The sequence below is a fragment of the Hypanus sabinus genome, chromosome 13 (assembly GCF_030144855.1).
Source record: "Hypanus sabinus isolate sHypSab1 chromosome 13, sHypSab1.hap1, whole genome shotgun sequence".
In the NCBI taxonomy this organism is placed as follows: Eukaryota; Metazoa; Chordata; class Chondrichthyes; order Myliobatiformes; family Dasyatidae; genus Hypanus; species Hypanus sabinus.
In genome coordinates this window covers 75,689,877-75,709,958 of record NC_082718.1, presented here as the reverse complement: position 1 = coordinate 75,709,958, position 20,082 = coordinate 75,689,877, and the positions used below count along the sequence as shown (strand labels likewise).

The following is a 20,082-nucleotide window of genomic DNA, read 5'->3' as shown; positions in this document are numbered from 1 at the left end:
GTGCCTAACCCATTTGTCTCTGCAATGTCGGAGGAAACCAGAGAATCCAGAGGAAACCCACGTGGTAATGGGGACAAACTTCTTACAGACAGCAGCAAGAATTGAACCTCGATAGTTGCTTGCTGGTGCTGTAAAGTGTTATGATTACCGCTACACTACTATACCTTCAGCAGGAGGTCTCTGCCATTATTTGAGATGGGCTCACACCAGTTTCTCCTCATTGGCAATAAGGGATGGGGATTGTCAACATGTCCTGATCTCAAATATGACTCTGGATGGTGAACGCAGCAACGTCATTCTAAAGCGTTCCTGATTGCTCTTATGAGGAAAGGCAGAACAAGTTGGGGTTTTTCTCTTTGGTGTGAAGGAGGATGAAAGGAGACTTGATAGAGGTATAAGCTGATAAGAGTGAACAGCCAGCATCTTTTTCCCAGGGCAGAAATGGTTAAAAAGAGAGAGTGATTGGAGAAAAGTATGGGGCAGGGTGGGGGGGGGGGGGTGTCAGAGGTAGCTCCAAAAATGCTGCCAGGGGTGGTAGAGGCAGCAGATACATTAGGGACTTTTAAGAGACTCCCAGGAAGGCCAATACAGGGCTATGTAGGAGGGAAGGGTTAGATTGATTGTGGAGTAGCTTAAAAGGTTGGCACAACATTGTGGGTTGAATTTGTCTGTACTGTGCTGGACTGCTCTGTGATGGTTTCACATTCTCCACTTTGTTTTTGCTGCTAACCCAAGGAAGATGCTGTTATTATTAGTGATGTGTTTGGTTAGAGAATGATACACTGTTGACCTGTGTAAGGTGAAGTTACTCAACCCAGACTGGTCTGTGAGTGCAGAACATGTTGGTCTGTGTGGCATTTTATCCAGGCTTTCAATCAGCCTGCTCAGCTCACAAGACATTTCAAAGAGTTTGTAGTACAGCCACCATAGGCTTCCCTTATTCCAGCCCCAGTAATATGTAGGAAACTTGCAATGAAGCATGTCTTTCATGATCTGCTTGATTTCCCCATAAACATCCAATATATATGATGGCCACTGCACTGAGTACTATTCATAGAGTCGGGTGCCTCTTTGGATGCCTGATAATTGGTTCATTGACATTATTGTTGCTCAGTTACGCATTGATTCAATGCATCTGAGTTCCAAGAAAGCACACAGGACAAATATTAACCTTCCTCAAATGCATGGGCAAATGTTCTTTTGATGTGCTCTTTGTGTTCCCATCAAAGACAAAAGATCCTGCTGCACCCATCTTATTGCAACACATGCAAAATGCTCAGCAGGCCAGGCAGCATCTATAGAGAAGAGTAAACAGTCGATATTTTGAGCTGATTCCCCCCATCAGGACTGGAAAAGACAGTGAGAAGTCAGAGTAGGAAGGTGGAGGTGGGGTGGGGGGGGGGGGGGTTGTAAGAACTACAGGTGATTGGTGGAACCAGGAGAGGGGGAGGGGTGAAGTAAAGAGCTGGGATGTTGATTGGTGAAAGAGATTGAAAAAACATAGAAACAGAAAACTACAGCACATTACAGGCCTTTCAGCCCACAATGTTGTAACCTACTCTAGAAACTGCCTAGAATCTCCCTATTGCATAGCCCTCTATTTTTCTAAGCTTTGTGCACTTACCTAAGAGTCTATTAAAATACCCTATTGTATCCACCTCTATCACCCTCAGTGGTAGTGCATTCCACACACTAACTGCTCTCTGTGTGAAAAACTTACCTCTGACATCTCCCTTGTACCTACTTCCAGGCAGCTTAAAACTATGCCCTTCACTTAGCCATTTCAGCCCTGGTGAGAAGCCTCTGACTATCCACACGATCAATACCTCTCATCTTCTGTCACTTCAAGGAGAAAAAGCTATGTTCACTTGCTCACTCAGCCTGTTCTCATAAGGCATTCTCTCCAATCCAGGCAAAATCTTTGTAAGTCTCCTCTGCACTCTCTCTATAGTATCCACATCCTTCCTGTAATGAGGTGACCAGAACTGAACACAGTTCTCCAACTTTACCTCACAGCTGTAACATTACCTCATGGCTCTTGAACTGAATCCTACGGTTGATGAATGCCAACACACCATACACCTTCTTAACAACACTGTCAACCTGCGCAGCAGTTTTTAGTGTTCTATGGACATGGACCCCAAGATCTTGCTGATACTGCACACTGCCAAGAGTCTTACCATTAATATTATATTCTGTCTTCATATTTGACCTACCGAAATGAAGCACTTCACACTTATCTGGGTTGAACTCCATCTGCCACCTCTCAGCCCAGATCTGCATCCTATCAATGTTGCACTGTAACCTTTGACAACCTTCCAGTCTATCCACTCCACCACCAACATTTATGTCATTAGCAAACTTAATAATCCACCCTTCTACTTCCTCATCCAGGTCATTTATAACAATCACAAAGAAGGGGGGTCCCAGAACAGAACCCTATGGAACATCACTGGTCACTGACCTCCATGCAGAATACAAATCATTTACAATCACCCTTTGCCTTCTGTGGGCAAGCCAATTCTGGATCCACAAAGCAAGGTCTCCTTGGATCCCGTGCCTCATTACTTTCTGAATGAGCCTTGCAAGGGGAACGTTATCAAATGGTTTACTGAATTCCATATACACTATATACCTTCATATATATGTTTTGTTACATTCTCAAGGAATTCATTCAGATTCATAAGGAATGACTTGCCCTTGACAAAGCCATGCTGATTATCCCTAATCAGATTATGTCTCTCCAAATGGTCATAAATCCTGCCTGTCAGGATCTTCTTGCCCACCACTTACCCCCCACTGAAGTAAGACTCGCTGGTCTATAATTTCCTGTGTTATCTCTACTCCCTTTCCTGAATGAGGGAATAATGTTTGCAACCTTCCAACCCTCTGGTACTTCTCCTGATCCTATTGATGATACAAAGATCTTTGACAGAGGCTCAGCAATCTCCTCCCTTGCTTCACACAGTAGCCTGGGGCATATCTTGTCTGGTCCTGGTGATTTATCTAACTACAGCACATCCTTTTTCTTAATGTCTACACTCAAGTGTTCAGTAAACTGTAAGTCATCCCCATAAAAGAGATAATAAAGGGCTGGAAGAGGGGGAATCTGATAGGAGAAGATAGAAGACCATAGAAGATAGGGAAGGAGGAAGAGCAGCAGAGGGAGTTGATGGGTAGATAAGATGATATGGGGAGAGAGGGTGTGCTCTTCCTCCTTCCCTTTCCTCCATGTTCTTCCATCCTCTCCTATTAGATTCCTCCTTCTCCAGCCCTTTATCTCTTTCACCAATCAACTTCACAGTTCTTTATTTCATCCTCCTCCCAGTTTCACCTATCATCTATTACCTTGTACTTCTTCCTCCCCTATGCCACCCTCTAACTCTGAATTCTCCTCTTTCTTTCCAGTCCTGAAGAAGGGTCTCAGCTCAAAACATTGGCTGTCTATTCTTTTCCGTAGAAGCTGCCTGACTTGCTAAGTTCCTTCAGCATTTTGTGAGTGTTGCTTTGTGTTTCCAGCATCTGCAGACTTTCTTGTGTTTTCGGCACCCACCTTATTGTCCATGTTGTGAGTAGGAGTGCATCGCATGACCAAGATGTTGTTGCCAACAATTATTTTGAACACAAGCCTCTCCCAGATCTCTTTATCTCTAATGAAATATTTTTCACTGTCTCCTTGCATATCTATTTTGAACTTCTGTTTGAATGTATTGAAGCTTCTTGCTTCAACTATTCCCTTTGGTGGCAGGCTGCACGTTCTAAATCAACATTTGAATTAAGAAGTTTCTCTTAAAAGTTGGCTTTATTAGTAACTAACTTGTATTTCTGGCTGCTCATTCTGGTCTCTCTCTCTTAAATGAAAACCCTCTCCCGTATTCTATCCTGTCATAATTATACATGTACCTAACAGCTAATCTATTTTTTGAGAGACAAAATTGTTGGCAACACACACAAAATGCTGTAGGAACTCAGCGGGTCAGGGAGCATCTATGGAGAAGAATAAGCAGTTGATGTCTCAGGCCAAGATCCTTTGTTAGAACTCATCAACAGAATTCTTTGTGTCTATAGATTGTTGAGTCATTTTGACTCAGTTTGTGTAATTTTTTCGGAGTGATAATTTACAGAATACTTTTTCTGCCATTTAGGCGCTGATGGCGGAGGATTCTGGGAAACGGAACAGCATGGAGAACCCTAATGAAGAAGGCTTCCCTCTGTCCTCCCTGGCCAACCTGTTTGAGAACGATGAGGCCAGTGCTGCTGTTGAGGCACCGCGGCCAGCAGCCCGAGAAAATGGCGAAAGCAACAAACAGAATCTGAGATCCAAGTTCCAGGGGGCATTTAAGAACCGAATGCCGAATCCGATTGACCTTTTGGAATCCTCCATCTATGACTCGTCTATGCCCAGTATGGCTCCTGCCCCTAAAAAGGCCCCTATGGATTCGCTTTTTGACTATGGATCCTACCGGCAAGGCAGTGATGACAAGCGGAAGAAAAGGAAACCAGCCAAAGAGTGAGTATGACAAAGATAACTAGAAATATTCTAACATCCATGTGTTGGGATGGAGCATTAGGAGTAGAATTGCCAGTTGACTGTGTGCGTTTGATAAGGTTCGATTGCAGTATCAGCTCCATTTACCTAACATTTCTCTATAATCTTAGACTAGCTATTCGATCAAAAATCTGATTCTATCTGCAGAATCAGGTTTATTATCACCAACATACGTGGTAAAATGTGTTGTTTTGTGGCCGCAGTACAGTGCAGGACATAAAAGTGGCTATAAGTTACAATAAAGGAATAAATAGTGAAAAAGAGGAATAAGAGTTTGTGGGTTCACTCTCCTTTCAGAAATCTGATGGCAGAGGGGAAGAAGCTGTTCCTAAAATACTGAGTTTGCGTCTTCAGGCTTCTGTATCTCCTTCCTGATGGTAGTGATGAGAAGAGGGCATGTCCCAGATGGCACTAACTTTTGAAGATGTCCTCGATTGTTGAGCTCATGTTGAAGTTATACAACCATCTGCAGCCTCTTTTGATTCTGTGCATTGGAGCCTTCATACTAAGTGGTGATGCAACTGATCAGAATGCACTTTGCCAAGCTGAGTGGCACAGTTTCAGATTGGTTGGTATGAAACTGTGGGCATCATTGAGCCAGGGCTGAAAGAAGGCCATAGTTGGGAGCTTAACATCAAAGGATATACTTTGTATCGTGAGGACAGGCAGAAAGGCCTAGGCGGTGATGTGGCTCTGTTGGAATTACATCTTTAGAAATAGGTGACATAGGGTCAGAAAACGTTGAATCTTTGTGGGTGGATTTAAGAAATTGCAAGGGTAAAAAAAACAATCTGGGGATCATATACAGGCCTCCAAATAGTAGCCAAGATGTAGGGTTGAGAGTGCAAAGGGAGTTGGAAAAGGCATGTCATAAGGGTAATATCACAATTGTAATGGGGGACTCGAATGTGCAAGGGCATTGGAAAAATCAGATTGGTGTTGGATCACAAGTGAGGGAATTTGTTGAGTGCCTATGAGATGGCTTTTTAGAGCAGCTTGTGCTTGAGCCTACTCAGGGAAAGGCCATCTTAGATTGGGTGTTGTGTAATAATCCAGATCTTATGAAGGAGCTTAACATAAAGGAACCCTCTGGAGGCAGTGAACATAATATGATTGAATTCACACTGCAGTTTGAGAGGGAGAAGTGTAAGTCACATGTCTCAGTATCGTGATGGAATAAAGGGAATTGAGAGAGGAGCTTGCTCGGGTGGATTGGAGGAGGATACTGCCGGGGATGACAGTAGAGCAGGGATGGCTGAAGTCTCTGGGAATAGTTCACAAAGTGCAGGATAGACATGTCCCACAGACAAAGAAGTTCTCAAATGGCAGGGGTAGGCAACTGTGGCCAATAAAGGAAATTAAGGACTGCAAAAACATAAATGGAAGAGCATATAAGGTAGCAAAAGTGAGTAGAAAGTTGAATGACTGAATTATAGGCCAGTTGGCTTAATTTTAGTGGCTGAGAAAGTGTCGGAGTCTATTATTAAGGATGAGGTTTTGAGGTACTTGGAGACTAATGATAAAATAAGTCAAAGTCAGCATGGTTTCTGTAAAGGGAAATCTTGCCTGACAAATCTGTTAGAGTTCTTCGAGGAAGTAACAAGCAGGATGGACAAACGAGAGGTAGTGGATGTCATTTACTTGGATTTTCAGAAGGCATCTGATAAGGTGCCCCCCATACTGTAAGGCTGTTTAACAAGATAAAATCCTATGGCATTACAGGAGAGCTACTGGCATGGCTGACAGACAGAAGGCAGTGAGTAGGAATAAAGGGGTCCGTTTCTGGTTGGCTGCCAGTGACTAGTGTTGTTCCTCAGGAGTCAGTATTGGGACTGCTACTTTTTACATTGTTTATCAATGATTTGGATATTGGAATCGATGGCTTTGTGGCAAAGTTTGCAGATGATATGAAGATAGGTGGAGGGGTAGATATTGCTGTGGAAACAATGTGATTGCAGCAGGACTTAGACAAATTGGAAGGATGGGCAAAAAAGTGGCAAATGGAATGCAGTGTTGTGAAATACATGATAATGTATTTTGGTAAAAGGAACAATGGTGCGGACTACTATCTAAATGGGGAGAGGGTTTAAACATCAGAGATGCAGAGGGACTTAGGCGATCTCATACAAGACTCCCAGAAGGTTTATTTACAGGTTGAGTCTGTGGTCAACAAGACAAATGCAATGTTGGCATTTATTTCAAGGGGATAGATATAACAGGGAGATAATGCTGAGGCTTTATAAGACAGTATTCAGGCTGCACTTGGAATATTGTCAACAGTTTTGGGCAACATATTTATAAAGGATATATTGTCATTGGAGATAGTCCAGAGGATGATTCTGGGAATGAAGGGGTTAACATATAGGAGCATTTGGCAGCTTTGGGCCTGTACTCACTAGAATTTAGAAGAATGTGTGGGAATCTCATTGAAACCTACTGAATTTTGAAAGACTAGATAAGGTGGTTGTGGAGAGGATGTTTCCTGTGGTGGGGATATCCAGAACTAGAGGGCACAGCCTCAAAATTGAGGGCCAACCCTTTAGAATAGAGGTAAAGAGAATATAACGTAAGAAATAGGAGTAAGAGTAGGCCATCTGGCCCGTTGAGCCTGCTCCGCCATTTAATAAGATCATGGCTGATCTGTAAGGAGGATTTTTTTTTAGCCAGAAAGTAGTAAATCTTTGGAATGCTCTGCCACAGGCTGCTGTGGAGGCCTAGTCTGTGTGTATATTTAAGGCAGAAGTTGATTGTTTCCTGATTGGTCAGGGCATCAAAGGTTATAGTTAGAATGCAGGTATATGGGGTTGAGTGGGATCCAGGATCAGCCATGATGGAACAGTGGAGCAGACTTGATGGGCTGAATGGCCTAATTCTGCTCCCATGTCTTATGGTCATGCATTAATGTATTTGATGATTTATTTTTCACATCCCTCTGGGCTGGGGTATTCAAGAAAGTTCATAATGCTCAACGGGAAGGAGTTAATCCTCAACTCCTTATTCAAGTCTAGTCAGTTTTACTGTCACATACACAAGTACAGTGAGCTATAGTACAATGATAAATTCACTAGTAACAAAACTGTGGCCGACAAAAAATCAGAAATCAGATGGCAGAGGGGACGAAGCTGTTCCTGAATCATTGAGTGTGTGCCTTCAGGCTTCTGTACCTCCTTCCTGATGGCAGCAATGAGACGAGGGCATGTCCTGTGTGATGGGGTCCTTATTGACAGATGCCACCTTTTGGAGGCATCGCTCCTTGAAGATGTTCTGGATACTACAGAGCCTGGTGCCCCTGAAGGAGCTGACTGAGTTCACAACTTTCTGCAGCTTATTTCAATCCTGTGCACTGCACCCTCCCCCCCCCACCCCCCATACTAGATAGTGATGCAGCCAGTTACAATGCTCTTCATGGTACATCTGTAGGAATTTGTAAGTGTCTTTGGTGGCAAACCAGTTCTCCTCAAACTCCAAATGAAATATAGCCACTGTTTTGCCATCTTGATAACTGCGTCGATATGCTGGGTCCAGGAGAGATCCTCAGAGAATATAAATTATGCATAAAATTACACCGTACGGTGAAAAAAAAACACGGTGCATTTGCAAGATATTATTACAAAACAAAAGACAAGGTCATGGTAGTGCAAGACGCGATCTGTTCTCTTGCATTGCAGAGGGTGGATTAGGATTTTGTAGGCTGATTCAAAACTATTTAAATCAAAACAGTGCTGGGGAGAGGCAAGGTTATGTATGCTGCAGGCAGTATTCTGAAACTATGCAGACAATCACTATGTTCCTCCATTCTCTCAACATTTATCCTGCCAGAATTTTGTATGAGGCCAAACGACCAAAAGATATAGGAGCAAAATTAGGCCATTTGGCCCATCAAGTCTGCTCTGCCATTTCATCATGGCTGATCCATTTTCCCTCTCGGCCCTAGTTTCCTGCCTTCTCCCTGTATCTATTCATGTCCTGACTAATCAAGAATTTATCAACCTCTGCCTTAACTATATCCAATGACTTGGACCCACAGCCACCTGTAGCAACAAATTCCACACATTCACCACTCTCTGGCTAAAGAAATTCCTCCTCATCTCCATTCTAAAAGCACACCCCTCAATTCTGAGGCTGTGTCCACTGGTCTTAGACTCTCCCACCATCTCCACCCTATTGAGGGCTTTCAACATTTGGTAGGTTTCAATGAGATCACCCCCCATTCTTCTGAATTCCAGTGAGTACAGGTCCAGAGCCATCAAACACTCCTTTGTCAGTCTCACTCTCTCTTCCATATAATTTCACACTGAGTCCCATTTACTCTCCCATTTCAATTATCTACTGTCAGAGCCCTTCTGCTCTTTACTTTCATTATTGAAAGAAATCCTTGTCTCACTGATAACAGAAGCAGTTCCAGTCTCAGTTTCCTCTGCTGCGCCTTTATTAGTTCACATTTTCAGCAACTTTGTGAGCGAGGTTGTTTGGAGTCGAAGACTGTGGAAGCAAGTCTGACTTGTCACATCGACATGGGTAGAGGAGCCACTGCTTCACCTCTCCAGAGTTCTGGGCTCAATCCTGATCTCAGGTGCTTTCTCTATGTAGTTTGCACTGTCCCTCTGCAACCATGAGGGATTCCCAGAAGTACTCTGTTTTTTTCCATATCCAAATGACGTGGAAGTTGAGTTTTAATTGGGTGCCTTAAATTGTCCCTAGCATGTAGGTGAGTGGTAGAATTTTCAGCAGTTTGTGAGCGAGGTTGTTTGGAGTCAAAGACTGTAGAAGCAAGTCTGACTCGTCACATCAACATGGGTAGAAGAGTCACAGATTCGCCACCCTCTGGCTAAGGAAATTCTTCCTCATCAAGTCATTTATACAGTTAAATAAGGTTATCTCTCTCAGTCTTCTAAACTCCAAACAATACAGGCCAAACTTCCTTAATTCTTTATCTTCAAGCTGCAATCAACCTGTCAACTGCTTCTCATGTTCATATCTTTCTCAAACAAGGAGACTAAAACAGTAGACAGTGCAGTAATGTTTCTGTACTCCTATAAGCATGCTTTCCTACTTCACCCCGCGGTGATTAAGAATCTCTTCTGCACACTCTTCGAAGCCTCCTGTACTCTTTCTGTAATGTAGTGACCAGAACTGCATACAGTATTCCAAAAGTGGTCTAACTAAAGTTTTAATCAGCATCTGATTATCGTATTACTCATCTCATCAGCTGCGACATTCCCCAGAATTTCAACAGTTGGCCATGCTTCAACAATACATGTAGAAAGTTATTTAGGATTTCTAGCAGAGACTGAAGAGATTATGCAAATGCATATTTGCTCTTTTGGTGTTTCAGAGAGTTCATGGCTTGGTTAAAAGTATTTTCTGGGCTGAATTTTGCTTGGGGTGGGGTCCAGATTTCAAACATCCCAGTTATCAGAGAGTATTGGTGAGCTCATCCTGTGTTACCCATGGCTCTACTGCGACTGGGCACTGTTGTTATCTAAGCACGTACGTCCCTAAGGAGAAACAGATTGGGTAATTTCCAGCAGCTGCAGGGCTCAACAGGTTCATAATCAGGTAGCTGACAAGTTTAAAACAAGTTGAAAAATGTTATTTATTCACTCATTTTGTGCCTGAAGTTCATCTTTATGCACTATTATATTGCATCTGCATTATGATTCAGACTTACTGTCACATGTATATCAAAGATTACAGAGAAATACGTTATTTGTGTTAACACCCAAGGATGTGCTGAGGGGCTGCACATTCCAACATAATATGCTCACAATGTTCAACCCAAGCAAAAACAACAAGACAACAACAGCAAAACAAAGCCCTTTGGCACCCCTCCAGGCTTTCAATCCCAGGACAGGCTTCCGGGCCACCAGTCTCACAGCCATCAGATCTCTAACTTGGGACTGCGTCTCAGGACTTGTCAATCATGGGTTTGACCTTTTGGTCTTGACTTCCAGATGCATTGACCTCTGACCCTGGTGACCTGGTCCCTCATGACTCCTTCAGGCCTCTACCTTTGGTCTTCGGCCTTCAGGCTTCCAAGTCTGGACTCGCTATGCCCTAGATGTAGACCCTTGGCTTTGCTTTCTGGACTATACATGCTTTGACAAATGTCTCAGCAGGTGAATTGAAAGCTGAGCTCAATTTTAACAAGGTTTGCTGCACTATGAGACTGAGCAAGTAACTAGACTGGGAAGTGAAATGGATGGTTACTATCATGCTGGCAACTTAACTTTGGGTTGGGTAATGGCTCCAAGCCCCTCAGGAATGTGAGAGGCCCCTCAGGCTGACAGTTTAGTGCAGTATACTGTCTAAACTTTTCACAAACGATGCCACACTTTCCAAAGATGCCACCTATTGGATCAACGGTTACACTGAGATTACCAAGTCACAAACCTAGAGGTCCTCCACAGGGCAGAAACCATGAGTGTTGAGGCCACAATTATAAAGCACAGCTTCTGTGGACAGGGCTTGTTACAGAGCCATAGCAACACAGAACACAGAAACAGGCACTTCACCGAACCGTTTAAACTGTTTACTCCATTGACCTGCACTGGGACCATAGCCCTTCAAAACCGTACCCTCGATGTACCTATCCAAACTTCCCTTCAACGTTCAAATCGAGCTGGCATGCACCATTTGCACTGGCAGCTCATTCCACACTCTCACAATTCTGAGTGAAGAAGTTTGCCCTCATGTTCTCACCTTTCACCTTTAACCCATGACTTCTCATTGTAGTTCCAGCCAACCTCAGTGGAAAAAAGCCTGCTTGCATTTACTCTATCTATACCCCTCATAATTTTGTATACCTTTATCAAATCTCCTCTCAGTCTTCTGTGTTTCAAGGAATAAAGTCCTGACCTGTTCAATCTTTCCTTATGACTCAGGTCCTTATTCTTGTAACATTCTTGTAAATTTCCTCTGCACTCTTTCAATTTTATTTCCATCTTTCCTGTAGGTAGGTGACCAAAACTGCATGCAATACTCCAAATTAGGCCTCACTAACATCTAATACAACTTCAACATGACATCCCATCTCCTGTATTCAGAAGGCCAATGTGCCAGAAGTGTTCTTTATGACCCTATCTACCTGTGACACCACTTTCAATGAATGATGGACTTGTATTCCCAGATCCCTTTGTTCTACCGCACTCCTCAGTGTCCTAATGCTCACTGTGTAAGACCTACCCTGGTTGGTTCTACCGATGTGCAACACCTCACACTTGTCTGCATTAAATAAAGGATTCCTGAATCCTCAAGCTGTTGAGAGACTGTGTGAAAGCTGACATTGCTCAAGCTGGGCTTGTACCAAAACAGCTAGAAGAGTGTGCGCAAGACTGGAGCGGCTGGTGAGCCTTGGTTAGAAGCACTCACGACAACCTGGTGGAGAGACACCAAGCAGTATTAATCAGTACCCAATAAAGAAGGAAATCAAAAACAGCGGCTCCACTTCCAGATCCAGCACGGTTTTCATGTCCTGATAGCGTGTCTCTATGTCACTCACAACTTGGACTCAGCAGCCACCTACGGATTGCACAAGTCTAACTGTCATTTTCGGATACGATGGACAGCCAAACATACAGTGTAATGAGGAGCAAAGAAAGGTTAGACAGTAGGAAATTTTGGGCCATAGCAGAAGTACCTAAAGCCCAAGAGCATAGATTTTAGCTAACGAGTAAGAATTTCAGAGGGGATCTGAGTATGAACTTTTGCACTCGGGGGAGATTGGAACCTGGAATGCACTGCCTGAGGGGGTGGCGGAAGTCATGACTCTCACTGCATGTATGAAGTATCTCAGATACTCAAGCCATCAAGGTGCAAAAGGCTATAGATCAAGTGCTAGTAAGAAGGGTTAGAATAGATAGGAGTACTCAACAGTTTCTGTAGACATGGTGAGCTAAGATCCTTTTTACACATTGTGTAACTCCATGACAGCATGAAGTTTCCTGGCCAACCGTTTCCCTACCATAATACTGTCAAATAAAATTAATTGGCATTATTTATGCAGAAGCTAATAGGAAACGTCAAACTTAAAAAAAAGAATTAATGTAGAGTATTTTTAAATCAATGACTTTTCTGTATTTATTATGTGCCATGTCATATGACTTGGATGATCATGGTCTTTCCACGACCATGATTGTTCTTGGCAAGTTTTTCTATCGAAGTGCTTTGCCATTGCCTTCTTCTGGGCAGTGTCTTTACAAGATGGGTGATGTCAGCCATTATCAATACCCTTCAGAGATGGTCTGTCTGGTGTCAGTGTTCACATATCAGGACTTGTGATATACACCAGCTGCTCACACGACCACCCACCACCTGCTCCTGTGGCTTCACATGACCCCTATCAGGGGCTGAGCAGGTACAACACCATGCCCAAGGGTGACCTGCAGGCCAGCAGAGGGAAGGAGTGCCTTACAACTTCTTTGGCAGAGACTTACCTCCATCCTACAACCATAATGAGTTTAGCTAAGTTACTTAAATCAACTAAGTAAAAATTTCAGTGACGAGAAAAAAATCCAACTTCAAACAAGTCACATTCTGATGATGCAAGGGGAATATTGCTTGTATTATTTTCAAAGAGTTAGTGACTGGATTAAATTTTGCCAGGACACTCATTGTATACAATATATCATGAAGCTCATATCACAAGAGACTTGTAGTTGGATATAGCTAGAAGTACAGTACTTACGTACATTGGTGTAGCATTTACTGCAACGGTTTTCATCACCAGTGACTGGGGTTCAATTGTCTCTAAGGAGTTTGTATATTCTCCCTGTGGCTGCATAGGACCCATTAGGGTGTTCCAGTTTCCGTCCACATTCCAAAGCTGTATGGGTCAGTAAGGGTTAGAGATTTGTGGGCATGCTATGTTGGCACCAGGGTCATGGCTGCACTGCCGGGCTGCCCCCAACATATCCTCATTTTTGTGATGATCATTGACACAAATGGCACATTTCACTGCACTTACATCTAATAAATAAAGCCAAATCTTTAAAGGTCACTTTAATCTCTTTAAAATGCTCTAGAGTCCAAAGTTTAAAGTAAATCTTATTATCAAAGTACATATATGTCACTGTGTAGAACCCTGAGAGACATTTTGAGAGCATACTCTGCAAAACTATAGAATAGTAACTGTAACAGGATCTTTGGAGTGTAGAAGGTTGAGGGGGGACTTGATAGAGGTATTTAAAATTATGAGGGGGATAGATCGAGTTGACGTGGATAAGCTTTTTCCATTGAGAGTAGGGGAGATTCAAACAAGAGGACATGAGTTGAGAGTTAGGGGGCAAAAGTTTAAGGGCAACATGAGGTGGAATTTCTTTACTCAGAGAGTGGTAGCTGTGTGGAACGAGCTTCCAGTAGAAGTGGTAGGGGCAGGTTTGGTTTTGTCATTTAAAGTAGAATTGGATAGGTATATGGACAGGAAAGGATGGAGGGTTATGGGCTGAGTGCAGGTCGGTGGGACTAGGTGAGAGTAAGCGTTCGGCACAGACTAGAAGGGCCGAGATGGCCTGTTTCCGTGCTGTAATTGTTATATGGTTATATGGTTAATCAGAGATCAACCAGAGTGCAGAAGACAACAAACTGTGCAAATGCAAATATAAATAAACACCAGTAAATAACAAGAACATGAGAGAATGAGATAAAGAGCCCTTAAAGTGAGGTCATTGGTTGTGGGAACATCTCAATGGATGGCAAGTGAGTGTAGTTATCCCCTTTTGTTCAAGAGCCTGATGGTTGAGGGGTAGTAACTGTTTTTGAAGCTGGAGGTGCGAGTCCCGAGCTCTTGTACCTTCCACCTTCTATGTTAATGAGATAAGAAATTCTTTTATTTATACTGTATTGACTTAAAATGACTGAGTTCAGATAGATTCTGAAATGACCGTAAACCATAAGAGTGAACATAGAAGATGGAAAACATTAAAAAATACATTACAGTACAGACCTTTGGTCCACAAATTCATGCTTGTTGTGTATTTAACATTTCAGTAATATTTGAGTATTATTGTATGTCAGAATCAGGTTTATCATCACCGGCATGTGACATGGAAGTTGCTAACGTAGTAGCAGAAGTTCAATGCATTACGTAATATAGAAGAGAAAATAACAATAATAATAATAATCAATAAATCAATTACAGTATACATATACATAAATATATTGGTTGATTAAGTATTCCTGTTTGTTTGGATAATTAATTCATAGTAGGTAATATGTATGAGTATGTCAATTCTATATGTTATCACACTACCATGTGATATGCTTGCACCTCACTTAAAGTAAAAAGCAAAGTACATGACTTGTCTTCCACCTCTTTTGCTTTCCTTTGAATTAGTTTAATGTTTGGAAGTTACAAAACATAACAGTGTTAACTTTTTAACCTACTACAAGATCAATCTAACCACATGGCCCTCCATTTTTATTTCATCCATGTACCTATCTAAGGTTCTTTTACATATCCCTAATGTACGTGCCTCTATCACCTCTCCTGCCAACACATTTCATGTACCCACTCTCTGTGTAAAAAAAACCTAACTCTGATATTCCCTGTGTACTTTCCTTCAATCATCTAAAATTATATCCTCTCACTTTAATCCTGCTGCTCTGGGATAAAGTCTCTGGCTGTCACTATATTTATGCCTCCTGTCAACTATACATCTCTATCAAGTCACCTTTCATCCTCCTTTGCTCCAGTTTTCCAAATAAGACATGCTCTCTGATACAGGCAGCTCACTGGTAAATCTCCTCTGCTCTCTCTCCAAAGCTTCCTATAATGAGGTACAGTACTGTGCAAAAGGCTTAGGTACATATTAAAAAATACTGTAATGTGAAGATGCTTTCAAACATAAAGAAATGCAAAATTTCTAAATGTCAGAAAGCTTACTATAATGAGCAGTAACCAGTAAAAAAAAAACTAAATCATATCAATATTTGGTGTGACCACCCTTTCCCTTTAAAACTGCATCAGTTCTCTCAGGTCTTGCTTGCTTCTGTCTCTCCAGGTACTCCCAGACAGCCTTGATGATGTTGAGAACAGGGCTCTGTGGAGGCATACTATCTGAAACCATATAAAAGAATCCAGACTTTTGCACAGTATTGTAATCAGAACTGAACATAATACTCCAAGTGTGGTCTCACCACAGTTTAATGGAGCTGCAACATCACCTCTCAACTCTTGAACGTAATGCCCCAACTAATGAAGGCCTTAACCACCTTATCAACCTGTGTGGCAGCTTCCATGGATTAATGGATGTGGACCCCAAGATCCCTCTGTTCTCCACAGAGAGAAGAATCCTGCCTCTAACCTTGTAGTACACCTACAAGCTTGATCTTCCAAAGTGTATCACTGCTCGCATTTCCAGATTTCCAGATTGAACTCCATCTGTCACTTATCAGCCCAGCCCTGCATCCTAGAAATGTCCCATTGTTACTTAAGACAATCACCTACGCTTTCCACACTACCAACCTTAGAATTGTGATGATTTCTAATCCAATGCTGAGAACTTATTTCAGTTACAGTTTGGGTTTGAACAAATTTCATTTGCAGCTACATTGACATATGCATTGTTTGAAAAGCTGTACCACAGTTCGGGGTACAGATTGGGGGAGAGTACAAAAACATAAGGGGTGAGAAGAGGTCCTGGGCATTGGGTGCCATGGCAGCAAATGGTCTGGGGAGGCAGTGGGAAAGAGGTGGAAGTTCAGCAGTGGAAGAACATTTGGATTTACTGTAACTCTTCCAGCAATTCTGAACTATGAAAGCATCACAAAGATTGTAAGCTATTTTTCACAGTAAAGACTGTTGAACCAGTAAGAAATATTGAGGCTAATAGAAACTTTCTGTCTCGCAAGTTCAAGAATATTTATTACATGGGTAGAAATACAAATGTTTGTACATATCCCGAAGTAAATCTTTAGGTGTTTTTCTTCTGGGTTTTAAATGCTGGGGATTGACACACTAAAACAAGGGCCTAGAATTTGTAGTGGTGGCTCCTGTTCATACATCATACAGTACACGGAGTTCACCCCCAAGCACTAAGAACTCAATTGTACTAAACCCATTTATCTCCTCCCTTTACCCATCAATTCCACTCACCTACATGCTAGGGACAATTTAAGGCACCCAATTAACACTCAACCTTCACGTCATTTGGATGTGGAATAAAAAACAGAATACTTTTGGGAGTCTTGAATAGTTGCAGGGAGAAGGTATGAACTCCATACAGAGAGCACCTGAGATCAGGATTGAGACCAGAACTCTGGAGAGGTGAAGCAGTGGCTCCTCTACCCATGTCGATGTGACGAGTCAGACTTGCTTCCACAGTCTTCGACTCCAAACAACCTCGCTCACAAAGTTGCTGAAAATGTGAACTAATAAAGGCGCAGCAGAGGAAACTGAGACTGGAACTGCTTCTGTTATCAGTGAGGCATAAGGATTTCTTTCAATAATGAAAGTAAAGAGCAGAAGGGCTCTGACAGTAGATAATTGAAATGGGAGAGTAAATGGGACTCAGTGTGAAATTATATGGAAGAGAGAGTGAGGCTGACAAAGGAGTGTTTGATGGCTCTGGACCTGCACTCACTGGAATTCAGACAAATGGTGGGGTATTGCACTGAAACCTATCAAATGTTGAAAGCTGTGATGGAGATGGAAAGGATATCTCCTATGATGGGTGAGTCTAAGAGTAGAGGACACAGCCTCAGAACTGAGGGACGTCCATTTACAATGGAGGTGAAGAGGAATGTCCTAAGGAAGTGTATGGTGAATCTGTAGAATTCATTGCTGCAGGCAGCTGTGGAAACCAAGTTACTGGGGATATTTAAGTCAGAGGCTGTTAGATTCTTGGTTGGTCAGAGCATGAAGGGATATGGGGAGAAGGCAGGAGATTGGGGCTGAAAGGGAAAATGGATCAGCCCTGATGAAATGGTAGAGCAGACTTGATGGGCCAAATAGCCTAATTCTGCTTCGATATCTTGTGATCTAAGTAGGTTTAAGGCAGAAAGAGAAAGGTAGATTAGATACTTTGACTTTCAAAATCTCTGAAAATCTCAAACTGTGAAAATTTGATTAAAGATTAGCTTTATTTGTCACAAGTACATTGAAGTGCACAGTAAAAAGTATTGTTTGCATCAAAGGATATTTGGGGGCAGCCCAAAAGTGTTATCATGTTTCTGGCGACTACATAGCATGCCCACAGCTCACTAACCCTTACCGTATGTCTTTGAAATGTGGGAGGAATTCGAAGAACTCAGAGGTTCTTGGGGAGACAGCAGTGGGACTCCAACGCTAAAGCCTTATGCTAACCTTATGCCACCGTGCCGCCCTTGAGAAAGTAACAGTTCAGTTTTGGAGCAATGATGGATACAGCAGCCAAGCAGTTAAGTTACCAGTATAGTAGCCAGAGCTGAGGTCCACTGATCCAGAGATGTAAGTTCAAGTCCTGCCAGAGCTGCTGGCAAAACTAAATTCAAGTAATTAAATAAATTGGCATTTTATACAAAAAGTTAAATGCTTAATTCCTGAATGTATTCCATTTCCTTTCACCCAAACAGAACTCCTTGAATTCCCTCCTCAAATTCCCAGAATTCTCTCCTCAAGATCCTGCTCCTTGCTAAATGTCTTCTTAAAGCCTATATTTTTGATCCAAATTCTCCTCTGTTCTTTCTCAAACACGAGAAAATCTGCAGATACTGGAAATCCAAGCACCACACACAAAATGCTGGAGGAACTCAGCAGGCCAGGCAGCATCTATGGAAAAGAGTAAACAGTCGATGTTTCAAGCCGAGATCCTTCATCAAGATTTGTCACTCTTCCTGATGAAGTGTCTCTGCCTGAAATGTCAACTGTTTACTCTTTTCCATGGATGCTGCCTGGCCTGTTGAGTTCCTCCAGCATTTTGTGTGGTGCTGTGCTCCTTGTTACCTGTCTGACTATGGGTGAGATTGCTATTGATACAGTATTTATTTTCCCGAAGGCTCATATGCAGAGTTTGTAGTATAGTGTGTTTATGTGCATTGTGGGAGGGAAGGAGGCCATCAGAGTGTTTTCCAAGAAAATATTTTAGCAATCTCAGGCCTTCATTTTACTTTTCCCCCACAGAAATTAATGTGGAGTCATTTCAGAGGCTTCACATCAATGACTGCTGGTCACAGAAACCCACTAAATGTCTTTTTGGCTTTTTTTTCCCCCAAATAGCATGATTAGAATTTAAAAATAGGGGGAAAATGTTGCCTTGTGGATGAATGTCGCCTATGTGTGGTGATGTTTGAGTATGTTGCTCTCTCACACACATGTGGTTTAGAAGTGAATATTTGTCCTTTAGTACCAACAGAGTGATCCATTTTCTTACTGCACTCTGTGCTGGAATACCCCCCCCCCACACACAAACTTGCGGTTATGAAGTTGCACCTGAACAGAGGTTCTTCAGTGAGTTTGTGCTTCGTGCTGAATGTCTTGGATGGTGAATAAGGATTTGTTATGTCTGCAACTTTAGCCAGGACAGGGTGTGGTGGCTCGGGTCTCAGAGACAGGTTCAGATGACCTCATTCCCAGGAAGCTTTCTTTGACACAACAGATCTTCCCCATCACCTTTGAGCTGTTTTAAACACTCAAGCATTGAGTGTGACTGTCATGTTCTTAGTGAAAGTGTGTTTCAGACGCTCGGTTTCTCTACTGAGCCATTCATAAAGTTAATTCCTTCATAAAGGGGAACTTTCTTCAGCTGTTATTTTAATGAGTTCATTCAACTATTTATTTTAATATGCTCAGTGCAAATACCACAGCCTGAGTTCAGCTTTAATTTTTGACCCGGTTTATATGGAGATTTTTGTGTTTGGAACCAATTATTTCCTGAACAACCTCCAAAAGATCTCTGAAAAATGCTTTCCTTAAAATAGTCAGCTGTATGATGAAGTTTTCAGAAGTTATTTTTAGAATGATCAGGGACAGTTACTGAAAAACAACTTTATGCAGGAGCTCCCTAGGTTACAACAGAGGCTCCAGGAACTGCTTGTAAGCTAGAACTGTTCTCAGGTCAGAAATGTGACCCTGAACTGGTTCCCACACAGCCAAAGATACCTGCAGCTGGGAATGAAAGGGTTAAAGTAAGAGGAGCATCGGATGGCTCTAGGCCTGTACTCACTGACGTTTAGAAGAATGACTGGGGATCTCATTGAAACTTATTGAATATTGAAAAGCCTAGGTAGAGTGGAGAAGGAACGGACGTCTCCATTAGTGGGGAGTCTTGGACCAGAGAGCGCAGTCTCAGGATAGAAGGATGTCCCTTTAGAACAGAGATGGGGAGGAATTTCTTCTTAGACAGAAGATGGTGAATCTGTGGAATTCTTTGCTGCAGGCGGCTGTGAAGGCTAAGGCATTGAGTATATTTAAAGCGGAGGTTGATAGGTTCTTGATTAGTTAGAGCATCAAAGGTTACAGGAGAAGGCAGGAGAATGGATGGACTTGATGGATTGAATGGCATAAGTCTGCTCCTATGTCTTGTAGCAAGGGTTCCCAACATCTTTTATACCATAGA

At 42.4% G+C, this 20,082-nt stretch overlaps 1 protein-coding gene across 2 annotated transcripts in view; it reads left to right on the top strand.

Moving 5' to 3' along the window:
- trpv4 (transient receptor potential cation channel, subfamily V, member 4) overlaps positions 1–20,082 on the top strand; it is a 130,399-nt gene that overhangs the window by 19,566 nt on the left and 90,751 nt on the right. For both annotated transcript variants that reach the window (XM_059987900.1, XM_059987899.1), the window contains exon 2: positions 4,146–4,510. In XM_059987900.1, coding sequence (XP_059843883.1) covers positions 4,152–4,510 — 359 coding nt within the window. In that variant the 5' untranslated portion in view covers positions 4,146–4,151. The remainder of the gene's footprint in view (positions 1–4,145; positions 4,511–20,082) is intronic.